The sequence below is a fragment of the Aulostomus chinensis genome, chromosome 22 (genome assembly GCF_037954235.1).
Source record: "Aulostomus chinensis isolate RoL2024-O1b breed Wild chromosome 22, RoL_Achi_v1.0, whole genome shotgun sequence".
Taxonomy (NCBI): domain Eukaryota; kingdom Metazoa; phylum Chordata; class Actinopteri; order Syngnathiformes; family Aulostomidae; genus Aulostomus; species Aulostomus chinensis.
In genome coordinates, this window is record NC_141341.1 from 227,501 (window position 1) to 240,819 (window position 13,319).

General features: G+C 46.6%; 1 protein-coding gene across 3 annotated transcripts in view; it reads right to left on the minus strand.

Moving 5' to 3' along the window:
- Nucleotides 1-3,979, minus strand: part of styk1a (ATY kinase 1a) — a 16,436-nt gene extending 12,457 nt beyond the window's left edge. For 2 of the 3 annotated variants that reach the window (XM_086192518.1, XM_086192517.1), the window contains exons 1-2: nucleotides 3,738-3,979; nucleotides 2,251-2,306 (exon numbers count right to left, since the gene is read on the minus strand). In XM_086192518.1, coding sequence (XP_086048644.1) covers nucleotides 2,251-2,305 — 55 coding nt within the window. In that variant the 5' untranslated portion in view covers nucleotide 2,306; nucleotides 3,738-3,979. The remainder of the gene's footprint in view (nucleotides 1-2,250; nucleotides 2,307-3,737) is intronic. The other variant, XM_086192519.1, reaches the window with a different exon arrangement.
- Nucleotides 3,980-13,319: the final 9,340 nt, after the last annotated feature.

Below are 13,319 nucleotides of genomic sequence, written 5' to 3' on the forward strand. Positions count from 1 at the left end.
CCAACCCCCATGAGGCAGCTGGGCCAGACAGCCTGGAGCCGTTTTCACATCCACACCATTCAAAACCTGGTCCTGGACTCTTCTTGCTGTCAATGAGCGCCCAATATGAGCATCATCTAATTTCACCCCTGAACATGCATGAAATTCACTGAAATTCGCCACACTTGTCTGGTCTGGCTAAACATTCACTAATCTAAAAAAAAAAAAAAAAAACACCACAAAAGTCTATAGCACCACATAGGGAGCCACACAACTAAAAGATCATTTTTTATAATTTGGAGCGCTATAACTCCTCCCACTAATGTCCCACAAACATGGGACCAACACCGTTGGACTCATCTCATCAAGACCAACAATTCCTACACTCTGACCCCTCACCTATCTACAACAGAATGTCCACAAATTGGACAAAAGTGTCAAAATGAGGACTTCTTTTACTCCCCCAACAAGATCTATTTCCTCCTAGGGCATTAATGCTATTGCTTCCAAACTTTCACACATTTCTCTCCCAACTGTGCTGATTAAAAGTTATTAAAAGTTTTTATCTGAATTACTGGGTTTGGATTTTACAAGCCCTCAAAGTGGGGGAGACACGTTTCAGCTTCCAATGGAAGTCTATGGGGAGACGGTGTCCTCTCAGGTACATACTGTCAAAAAAAAACGCTTCTCACGTCTACACCATCCATCCCACAGCTCTACCAACCACACCACTGCATTCCTGACAAAAACCCTCCAAGAACATGGTGTTCTGTGTCCCTCTGGACCAGCGTATGCAGACTTCTTCCTCTTGTCCCACTCCAGTCCTGGTGCTCCTCCTCTCTCTCCACTCTAGCACAGATCAAAGACAGAGCAGTGGGGGAGGGGTTCTTAAAGGGCCAGCTCTCAGCTCTGCTCTCACTCTAGCACAGATCAGAGACAGAGCAGTGAGGGAGGGGTTCTTAAAGGGCCAGCTCTCAGCTCTGCTCTCACTCTAGCACAGATCAAAGACAGAGCAGTGGGGGAGGGGCTCTTAAAGGGCCAGCTCTCAGCTCTGCTCTCACTCTAGCACAGATCAAAGACAGAGCAGTGGGGGAGGGGTTCTTAAAGGGCCAGCTCTCAGCTCTGCTCTCACTCTAGCACAGATCAGAGACAGAGCAGTGGGGGAGGGGTTCTTAAAGGGCCAGCTCTCAGCTCTGCTCTCACTCTAGCACAGATCAAAGACAGAGCAGTGGGGGAGGGGTTCTTAAAGGGCCAGCTCTCAGCTCTGCTCTCACTCTAGCACAGATCAGAGACAGAGCAGTGGGGGAGGGGTTCTTAAAGGGCCAGCTCTCAGCTCTGCTCTCCACTCTAGCACAGATCAAAGACAGAGCAGTGGGGGAGGGGTTCTTAAAGGGCCAGCTCTCAGCTCTGCTCTCACTCTCTGATCAGACTCAGGCTTCTAACTCCTCAACTACAAGGCCTCCACCCTGGACCAGGACACCCTGGGGTTCAGGCCAGGGCTCAGGCCCTCACAACGCTGCTTGCAGCTTGAATATTTCAATTGTTCTTTAACAAAATAGTGAGATTTAAATCTTGTATCAAGGTGATTTCTTTGTTGTACTTTTATCATGTCAGTAAAAACTAATCTTCAACCTAGACTTGTAACCTACATGAAACAATCCCAGTTGTTTCATGTAGGTTACAAGGGTCTCGAGTGAGGAAGAGTTCCACTACCGGTGAGCAGCAGGCATGGTTGCTGCTGAGCACTGCAACGTCACTAACCCAACCCTAACTAGTGATTTACTGCCTAACCAAGTGAGTTCATCCCAGAGTTTTGTCTTTGAATCAAACTCTGAAGAGATTATTCTGATATTTGATAAGTTAAGTTCAAACAACTAATGCAGATCACAAATGTTTTAAATATTGTGACTCAAATGCATCATCAAAACATTCAGACATTGACATTTCTGACAGATTGAGGCCTAAAAATTCAGCAAAAACATGTAGAAAAACTACATTTAGAAAGTTTCTCTAAGAGGTCAGCATATTCATACTGTACAGAGAGGGAAAAGAGAAAATCCCACATGAGCATCTGTTACAGGAACCCTGACGTTTGACCACTGAGTGTTAGTCATCACATCCATCAAGATGGATGGAAGTGGAGTCCTTCGCATATACGCCTGCTTTGAGGAGAGAAGTGTGTACTTCTTCAACGAGGTTTTAACTGTTACAGGAGACGTAGTGAGGACAGACAGGGACAACAGAAGTGATGAGGAAGAGGCGTGTCCTTACTGCACAGGTTGTCGTCAGTGTCACAGGTGCTATTGGTGGTGGAGTTGGACGACATGCTGGAGAGAAAGAGGATACGTCAACACTACAACTGGAGCACTACAACACCCAAACCGAGGTGGAAAAAATAAAAAAGGCTCTTTGTTAAATTAAAACAGGAATTGACATTCAAAAGGCTGCAATTCTGAAATCAATGAAAGTGTAAATGATTGAAAAAAAACGGAACGCAACTTAAAGGGGCTTGAAGCCAGTGATTAATTTTTTTATTTAAAAAAATAAAATTTTAAAAATTGATATAATTAGCAGGAAGAACATTGTTAAATCAAAAAGGCAAATGTGCTGTCTCATGTGTGGTGTTTTTTGACATCATTCTCATTCTACTTGAATTTGTCTGTTTGTTAAACACACAGAAGCTAAAAGTCACTACATGACCAAATGTATAAAACAAGTGCCAAAAGGAACGTGCCATGTTTTATGGTCCATCATCCCCAGAAAGGGGCAAGAAGCTAGAGCGCCCTGGACCTAAGCTAGCTGACCTAACACTTCCCACCCACTACCATTCACTGTGCTAAGCTAACTAGCCTGGGTCTCAGCTCCCTAGAGGAGCATCTCTATCTTCTGGCCTGAGCCTGGGGACGATGGACAACAAGAGACTTTCCCTCTAAGTAGGGAAAATGATGTGTTACGTGGCACCGTAGCGTCGTCTAGATAACTTATCTTGAATAAATCTGTTGAAATAAGATTCACTCATCAGCTTCTGTTCCCATGCAGGGTTTAAAACTGTCATTTTTTCTGAGCTCTGTCACATGAAGGACAATGTAACATGCAGTGCGGGAAGTAGATGAAGTCATGCATCAGAACAAAGATGACACCCACCCAGACTCACTGTTGAAGTTTCAGCTGAAAACACACACACACACACACACACACACACACACACACACACACACACACACGGAACTGTGCAGCCTTGAATTCCAATGTGGCAATAATGTATTACTCTGTCACGATCAAATAAAATTCCACCCTTAAGAAGAGTCACACTGCAGCACAGCATTCCTGAATACACACACACACACACACACACACAAACACACACCCTCACAACCTTTACATGGATGCCACTGAACCAGTTTACCTGCATTGTTCTCATTTATATTTGCCAATGGGTGTCCCACATCCACACAAGACACAAAGTTCTTGAGTGTTAACATGGAGACAGAGTTCTCGCACAAACACATGCTGCAGGAACTTATCACTTTCAAAACCTGTTCATGTAGGTTTAATTGTTTGATCCAAAATTCCAGTTCTCCATAAACTTTTTAAATACCCAGAATCCAAATGTGTTTTATGTAACATCCTGTACAACAAAGAAACTAATGTGGACGCACTGTTTGTATTGTTGCCGTGTCTGTGTGATGTGAGCACAGCAATGTATTCTTCATGTCTGCGTCATGTGAGAATACTTCCCTATCCTTCCTTTCTCTTACCTGGCCAGCTCTCTCAGGTGTCACCTGCATCCACATCAGACCACTTCATCTCCTCCTGAGCGATCAAATCAGCAGCTTGTGTGATAAAAGTCCTCTGTGTCCATTGTCTCCAGTCCAGTTGGTCCCCAGAACACGGCACAGTTCCACTTCCACTGAGAGAGCAACCCTGCTTCTGACTTGTCTGTCCTCATTACTCTCTCTGTCAGGTTGATCACACCCACACCTGCAACACCTTTTCTTTGTCAACCTTATCACCTTTATGCTGCTGCTAGCAGTCAGTATCGTGTGTGTGTGTGTGTGTGTGTGTGTGTGTGTGTGTGTGTGTGTGTGTGTGTGTGTGTGTGTGTGTGTGTGTTCTGCCAGTTATGACTAATTCCATGTTGATTCTCCTCACAGCTGAGATGCAATTTAGAAACCTCTGAAAACCTCCAAATTAAGAGTTAATTGTATTTGATGAGTTCAGATTACAAACGATCCTCAACAAAATTTTTGGAAATGATAAATTATCAAGTTGACCAAGAATTTGTTCACAAAAAATGTGAACAGACTTAGATTGTGAAAAAATACATTTCAAGTAAGTAGGTATTGTAAAAGTATTACAAGACTAATTTTAGTCCAAGGACTGAAGGTGCTTTCATAAGCCAGCATGGAATCTGTTCCTGTGACTCCTGGGGTTCCTCAGAGTCCCAGTGAACGCCAGTAGGCCAGACCACAACGATTAGTTCAAGACTGCTCCACACCTAAAACATGACCCCAAAAGACTGGCACGCACCCCCAGACGACATCAGTTAACAGCTGCCAAAACCGAGACTTGTTTGAGCGTTGAGCTCACATCAAAACACTCACATACAAGCACACTCATGTGTATTTGCTTACTCGTGCAGGGTTGGTGAAAAAACAACATCCTGCTAATTTATAAAATTTTAATGAAAGTGTCTGTTAGAAACTGTCAGAAAAGCTAATTGGACTCCTGCAACAAGCTAGTTAGCTCACTAGCAGGACATGGCGTCTCTGGAACATCAGAGCCCAAGTTCCGCCACACCTACATTATTACTGAAAAGGTCCTTAAGTTAATCACTCCTGCTTCATCTTGAGGGTGGGGCTAACATGACGACCCATTCATCTTGAGGGTGGGGCTAACATGACGACCACTTCATCTTGAGGGTGGGGCTAACATGACGACCAATTCATCTTGAGGGTGGGGCTGACATGACGACCCATTCATCTTGAGGGTGGGGCTGACATGACGACCCATTCATCTTGAGGGTGGGGCTGACATGACGACCAATTCATCTTGAGGGTGGGGCTGACATGACGACCCATTCATCTTGAGGGTGGGGCTAACATGACGACCACTTCATCTTGAGGGTGGGGCTGACATGACGACCAATTCATCTTGAGGGTGGGGCTGACATTACGACCCATTCGTCTTGAGGGTGGGGCTGACATGACGACCCATTCGTCTTGACGCTGGGGCTGACATGACGACCCATTCGTCTTGAGGGTGGGGCTGACATGACGACCCATTCGTCTTGAGGGTGGGGCTGACATGACGACCCATTCGTCTTGAGGGTTGGGCTGACATGACGACCCATTCGTCTTGAGGGTGGGGCTGACATGACGACCCATTCGTCTTGAGGGTGGGGCTGACATGACGACCCATTCGTCTTGAGGGTGGGGCTGACATGACGACCCATTCGTCTTGAGGGTTGGGCTGACATGACGACCAATTCGTCTTGAGGGTGGGGCTAGCAAGACGACCACTTCGTCTTGAGGGTGGGGCGAGCACGACGACCACTTCGTCTTGAGGGTGGGGCTAACACGACGACCACTTCGTCTTGAGGGTGGGGCTAACACGACGACCACTTCGTCTTGAGGGTTGGGCTGACACGACGACCCATTCGTCTTGAGGGTGGGGCTAGCACGACGACCACTTCGTCTTGAGGGTGGGGATAGCACGACGACCACTTCGTCTTGAGGGTGGGGCTAAAATGACGACCACTTCGTCTTGAGGGTGGGGCTAGCACGACGACCACTTCGTCTTGAGGGTGGGGCTAGCACGACGACCACTTCGTCTTGAGGGTGGGGCTAGCACGACGACCACTTCGTCTTGAGGGTGGGGATAGCACGACGAACACTTCGTCTTGAGGGTGGGGCTAAAAGGACGACCACTTCGTCTTGAGGGTGGGGCTAGCACGACGACCACTTCGTCTTGAGGGTGGGGCTAACACGACGACCACTTCGTCTTGAGGGTGGGGCTAGCATGACTTCCTCTTCATATTGAGAGCATGGCTTACAAGAGTACCCATTCATCTTGAGGGTGGGGCTTACATGACGACCACTTCATCTTGAGGGCGGGGCTTGCAAGAGTACCCATTCATCTTGAGGGTGGGGCTAACATAAGGTGTGGTTAACATGACTCCCTGGGCAACTTGAGGGCGGGGCTAATGTTACTCCCCCTTCTATTTTAAGGCATGGCTTACCTGAGTTCCTCCTTTTCTAGAGAGTGTCTGAAAACACTCTCCTCCTGAACTGACAAATACTAAACGTAGATCTGCTCAGTCGGGCACAGAGGGAGGATCCCATGTAGAAGATTACTGACTAGATCCTACCTGGACCTGAGAGTAGATCAGGAATCCTGAAGTTAGACAGTCAAGTTTATATACTGTGTGCTCATGCTGGTAATGTAGTGAGGAAACTTATCACCTGTGTTTGAGCTGAGAGGCGTGTCCACCAGCACTTATTTGTGTTTGGTCAGAACTGGGATAGAGTTGTTATGACCTTTGACCCACTCGCACACCTACGCCCGTTTTCCCTGGGGTCCTGACTCCCCTGTAAACACTGACAGAAGATTTGATTGGTAGAACTGTCCCAATCCAATAAACTAACTCAGGAACAAACATAAAGATCTCATAAACTAACCTGAAGCTACATCAGTCGCACTCGTACTTGTTTTCCATCTCATCGGCGTCTTTCCTGCTGCCACTTGTCCTCACAGTGGAAACTGATTCTCTGACACTGTTGAGCTACTTGAAGGTGTCGTCATGCAGCCGTTGACTCTCACAAACTTGATTGTGTTGTGATGTCTTCAGGATAACTTTGCTTTCTGGGCCACAGAAACAGCGACTGCTCTACTCTTGTCCGTCATGACCACTTCCTGTGTTCCTGATGCTCTTTTATTTTTTTAAAGGAACCCGCCAATTAAAGTCTCTTATCTTCCATTGTCTTCAAAGACAGATAAGAAGACAAAGAGCCCTCTCCAGGAAGCTGTCGCGAGTTGCTTAGCACAATGAATGGTAGCATGAGAGGAGTTAGCATCGTTGTTTCTGTTTGTTCACTTGAAAGTTCATGAATTTCATGATGTGACAAAGATTTGAAACATGACGGAATTCAGGCGCTCACCAGCCTCCACTACCACTCGTTAGCTGATGCGATTAGCATTTGCTTCCTCTCAGAGACCTGAAGTTGATTTCATTTTAGTTTGATTCTTGGATACAACTTCATTAGAATTACATGATTTTGATTACAATTAACTTTTTTTACATGAATAATTTCTTAAACTTTCTATATTTTTATATCTTCTCTATCGTTTCATATAAATGAGGCTTTTTAATAATAAATGAAAAATAAATTAATAAATCTTGAATTAATTTAAGCTAATTTTGCGATTCTAATTCTAGGTGCAGCAGTGGTGGAGGGTAACCCAGCTTGTTTCCACTGTGTGTGTGTGTGTGTGTGTGTGTGTGTGTGTGTGTGTGTGTGTGTGTGTGTGTGTGTGTGTGTGTGTGTGTCCAGGCTGGTTGTGCTGACAGACTGAGCGTGTGGGTTTATTTTTGGGTCAGTGACAGTGTGTCAATGGCTGCAGATGCATCGGAGAGAAAAGCGCTGAGATACAAGCAAACACTGGTCAGTGTCCCTTTCTCCCTCTCTCTTCTCTCTCTATCCTTGTCTTTCCTTGTTTCCTTCTCTCTCGCCTCTCGTTCTCTCCTCTATCGTTCTCTCTCCTGTCTCTGATTCTCTCCTTTCCTTCTCTTCTCTCATCTTATCTCTCATCCAGTTCTGTCTCCTTCTGTCCTTGTCTCTTTTTATCTCCTTTTCGCTTCTCTTCCTTCTCTTGTTCTGTTTCTTGTTGTCCGACTGTGTTTCTCCTCATCAACTTCTTCCTGTCAGTTTAATGCGGTACGTCTGTTCCATTCACTCTCTTCATGCGTGATGCACCTGTGTTAGTAGTACAAACACGGATGGAGCCTGTGTGTGTGTGTGTGTGTGTGTGTGTGTGTGTGTGTGTGTGTGTGTGTGTGTGTGTGTGTGTGTGTGTGTGTGTGCCAATTAGCTGATGTGTAAAATCAGGGTCACCCAACAGGTGCCTCAGCAGTGTGCAGCTACACCAGCGCACACAGAAGGCTTGGGTGTTATTTGAGTCAGTGTTACACAACATTGTTTGTAATGCTCCACATGAGGATTCATCCTCACAGTGCGTGCATATGTGAGTGTGTGTATATGCGTGTTTGTGTATATGCGTGTTTGTGTATACGCGTGTTTGTGTATACGCGTGTTTGTGTATATGCGTGTGTGTGTGTTTGTGTGTGTTCACAGTGGCATTCATCAGGTGATGACCTGTAGGGAACATCTGGAGGTCATTCAGTCAAGCAGCCTTCACGTTCCCCTTGTTTTCACAGACATGAAAGTCTGAGAGTCATGTAGTAAAAAAGGAAGGAGGTTGTTACAACACCGAATAGTTCGTCTGTTCACGATGTCCTCAGGTGCATTTATATTTTATATCCATTTTTATTTTACAGCAACAGTTTACAATAATAAACATCTCTGTAAATGAATGTAACCCAAAACAAAGACAAAATGAACTAGAAAGCCTTTGCATGTCAATCCATCCATCCATCATCCATCCATCATCCATCCATCCATCCATCATCCATCCATCATCCATCCGTCCATCCATCCATCATCCATCCATCCATCCATCATCCATCCATCATCCATCCGTCCATCCATCCATCATCCATCATCCATCCAACATCCATCCATCCATCCATCCATCATCCATCCATCATCCATCATCCATCCATCATCCATCCGTCCATCAATCCATCATGCATCCATCCATCCATCATCCCTCCATCATCCATCCATCATCCATCATCCATCCATCATCCATCCATCATCCATCCATCATCCATCCATCATCCATCCATCCATCCATCATCCATCCATCATCCATCCATCATGCATCCATCCATCCATCATCCATCCATCATCCATCCATCATCCATCCATCATCCATCATCCATCCATCCATCCATCATCCATCCATCATCCATCCATCATCCATCACACACACACACACACACACACACACACACACACACACACACACACACACACACACACAGTCTGACGGGTTCATGTTGTTATTGTTAGTGTGTGACATGATCACCATGGTGATCAGATCGTCCATATGACTTGTCTGTTTTATTTCAGCTATTCCACCTCTGACTACATGTTAGGTATGTTAGGTATTGTGTGTGTGTGTGTGTGTGTGCATCCATCATCCATCCATCACCCATCATCCATCCATCATCCATCCATCCATCCATCCATCATCCATCCATCCATCCATCCATCCATCTCCATCCATCATCCATCCATCCATCCATCCATCATCCATCCATCCATCATCCATCCCTCCATCCGTCATCCATCCTCCATCCGTCATCCATCCATCCATCGTCCCCTCTTGATGTCTTTGGACTGTGGAGGAAGCTGGAGTACCAGAGAGAACCCAGCAGGAACAGGGAGAACATGGAGACTCACACAGAAAGACCCGTGCTGCAGCTGGGGCTCCACCCACAACCTTCTTGCTGGGGGGCCACAGGGAGGACCACTGCTCCACCGGGCCGCCTCCTTTGTCATTTATCTGCTTGTTCAGCCTACATTTTCTGTGTTTGCAAAAGGATTTGCAATGAAATTAATTTGAATTTAATGTATTAAAGCAATTTCATGTACTGTTGATTTTTGGAGGGGCAGCACCCAATTATTAACTGTTCATTAGTTGTCCAGGAACAGTTCCTCGCGTCCCAGCTGCACAGAGTTAGCTCGCAGCTAACAGGCAAACATCTTTGATTTCAGATGCATTAATACTTGCAAAGATGCAGTTATTGTACTAACAGTCATGCGGCACCCCAGTTAACACATTCACACTACACACACACACACACACACACACACACACACACACACACACATACACACACGCAGCATATGTCAATGTTTGGGTTTCTTTAGCACTAAATATAAGAATTTTAAGAGTTCAGAAATGTGTTTAAATGCAGACTCCTGTTGGTGTCTCTGTGAGGACTTGACGCGCGTTGTCCTCCAGGATCCTCCGTGCAGCGGCAGCCGTGCTGGTTGGTTGGTATGTGACTGCTGCCAATTATATTGACCTATAGAATTTAATGTTTGTAGAAACCTGAAGCTTATAGGTTGACCAGGCGCTGCAAATCATCTGGTGTGTGTGTGTGTGTGTGTGTGTGTGTGTGTGTGTGTGTGTGTGTGTGTGTGTGTGTGTGTGTGTGTGTGTGTGTGTGTGTGTGTATACACTGTCACTTGTGGGAGCAGGGCTATAAAGAGGAGAATTTGAGATCAGGATTTGTTGCTGTGAGTGCAGGTCACTGGTTCGATCCCCATGTTCCACAGTGACCATGTGAAAGTGCCCTTGAGCAGCACCAAACCCTTTTATCTCACTGTTAGATGAAGAACTCTCTGTCTGCCTGACCCACTTGTCTCTTTGCTGGGTGGATGAATCCATAAAACAATAGCTACTTCATCAAACTCAGACACTATTGTCTAGGAGGTCTGGGACTCTGAGGGTCCTGCAGTATCTCAGTTGGTCCTCTGAGCTCTTGTAGACTGAGACTTCAGGAGTTCTATCAGGAATATGCTGGAACCATTTCCCCAATTTGGGGTCACAGCCCCCAGTGGCAAGGTCCTGCTCGCTCCTGAGGTTCATTATGGTTATCTAGACCGTGGCCTGCTCCTGCGGTCCTGTGTGGTGGTCTAGACCCTGGCCTGCTCCTGGGGTCCTGTGTGGTGGTGTAGACCTCAACCTGGTCCTGGGGTCCTGTGTGATTTTCTTGACCACTAGCCCAGGCCTCTACCCATCTGGTCCTGCTCCTGTGCTGCCACGAGTGGAGCCTCTGTTGCATCTCAGCTCTCATCTTGCCACTTTCAATCTCTGGTAGGATTCTTGATATCAGACTCTTCTCCTACCTGGAGGTGGTATCTGCCCTGCAGGAGCTCATCCCTCCATGATGGTTCCTCCAGAGTTGTTCTCCAGAACACCATGGATACTGTGACATGTGCTAGGAAACATCCAGTATCAACAGAACCAAAGAACCTTCATCAAGGACTCAATGGTATTCTGGAGGACAACTCTGGAGGAACCATCATGGAGGGACGAGCTCCTGCAGGGCAGGCTCCTGGTGGGTCCTAGTTGCTCCTAGTGGTTCCTGGTGGCTCCTAGTGGCCCCTGGTGGCTGGCGGTGCAGCATTACTATCTAGCATTACTATTGGGCAATAATACTTTAAATGTATATATAGCTAATTATTAATTAATAGTGGGGACATGTCCCAGTGCTTGATAAATCTGAAGATGGCTGGGAAAGAGGTGCTGGGAAGAGCAATGAGGAAAACTGGATCTCACCACGGTTTAAATTTAGCCCTGAATCAGGTTTCACAGGCAAAGATTAAAGGAAGGAAAAGAAGGAGTCAAAGTGACAAGTGGTGGGTAGGGTTTCCCTGGTCATGCAGGACGATGGAAAGAGGTGAAGGAGTTTGTTTGGTTAGGGTTACCCGCCACCATGCTGGCACACATAGATGTACATCCTGGTTTTATGCTTCCACACTAGAGGCACATGTTGGCCAGGGAGCTGAAAGCCATTAAGTGATGACCTTACACATCCAAAAGGTCAAAGGTCAACTTCAGTGTAATTTTCAAAAAGATCACTTTTCTGGCCTTATTTAGTGTCATCTCTATGTTTTGCTCTTTAAGGTACAGTGTTGAACCCCTCCACCTCCTGGCCAGCAGGTGTCTTCCTCCTTCCTGCTGCACTAATCTAATCTGGTTGCCAGGTTGACTCAGCTAACCTAACATGTAGTCAGAGGTGGAATAGCTGAAATAAAACAGACAAGTCATATGGACGATCTGATCACCATGGTGATCATGTCACACACTAACAATAACAACATGAACCCGTCAGACTGTGTGTGTGTGTGTGTGTGTGTGTGTGTGTGTGTGAGTGAGTGAGTGTGTGTAGTAGTAGAAGTAGTATTCGTAGTAGTAATGCTTGTAGCTAGTGCATGCTTCATGCTGCCTCTGCTTGCTACTTTCTGCTTTCAGCTACTGCCGCTGGCTAGCCCCCGTCAAGGGGTGAAAATGAGAGCCAGCACGTAAGTCCCCTCCTGCCGGTACATAGCCTCTCTGCCACCAAAACTCGTAAAGTGCCTCACATGGAAACTGGTCGGGGATGTCGGAGTTGCAGCAGTCCCCAGGGGTCTAACATGCAGGCCCATGTGGAGTGGACATGAACTGATTTTAGCCCCACCCAGAACTGACCTACCACTTTCCCGCTGCCTTGTGGGTAAGTCTGGGATGACAAAGGCTAGAGGAGCGTCCCTGAGAGAAAACCAACGTGGTGGCAGCACACGTAGGTGGATCCCAAAACGACTGAGGTACCGACAGCCACCTGCAACTGGCAAGGATGGTTGTCATCTTGGGATTCCCTTGCCACTTGATTACACCCTTCTACAGCCAAGAAGTGCTACGAGGTTAGTGCTCCCTTGTGGCACTCTAAAAACTTCCTTGCGTAGGTGTCCAGTTTTGGCCTTGGTGACATACCCTCTGAACCATTCAAGACCAAAGTCTGGTAGCGATGGGGCATCTGGTAACAGGGGCAGGTTTGAATGAGCTGGAAGCCTTCAACCAGAACCTTCCATCTCAGCAGCACAGGGCTATTCATGGTCACTAGCAGTTGTGAGTGACAGCTGCTCTCGGCAGACCCCTGTGCGACTGAGCAGCCCTACTTAGGATTGCACTGCTCACCGCCAAGAGGGGAGGGGCCTAGAAAAGTTGGCCTAAAAATTGTCCTCTCATCCCATCCTTGACAGGTTACTGCACCTGTTGGGACATTCCAGTCTGTGGTCGAAATAACAAGAAAACAAGAAACCTTAAACTGGTATCCTGGACTCCACCAGCAGCGACAGACCTCACCAGAGGACAGCGCTTACTGCTGCTGAGCTGAGGCAATACAACTTTGACATTGCTGCCCTGAGCGAGACTAGGCTTTTGGTTGAGGGCACCGTAAAGGAAGAAGGAACGGGCTATACCTTCTTCTGGAAAGGATACTCCCCTGATTGACAACACCTGAATTGTGTGGGATTAGCAGTCAAGAACACACTCCGACCAAGCCTGACTGAAACCCCTGTCGGCATCAGTGATAGGCTAATGTCCCTCCGTATTTCCCAGCAAAGAAATGCTTTGCCACTTTTCTCAGTGCCTATACACCAACC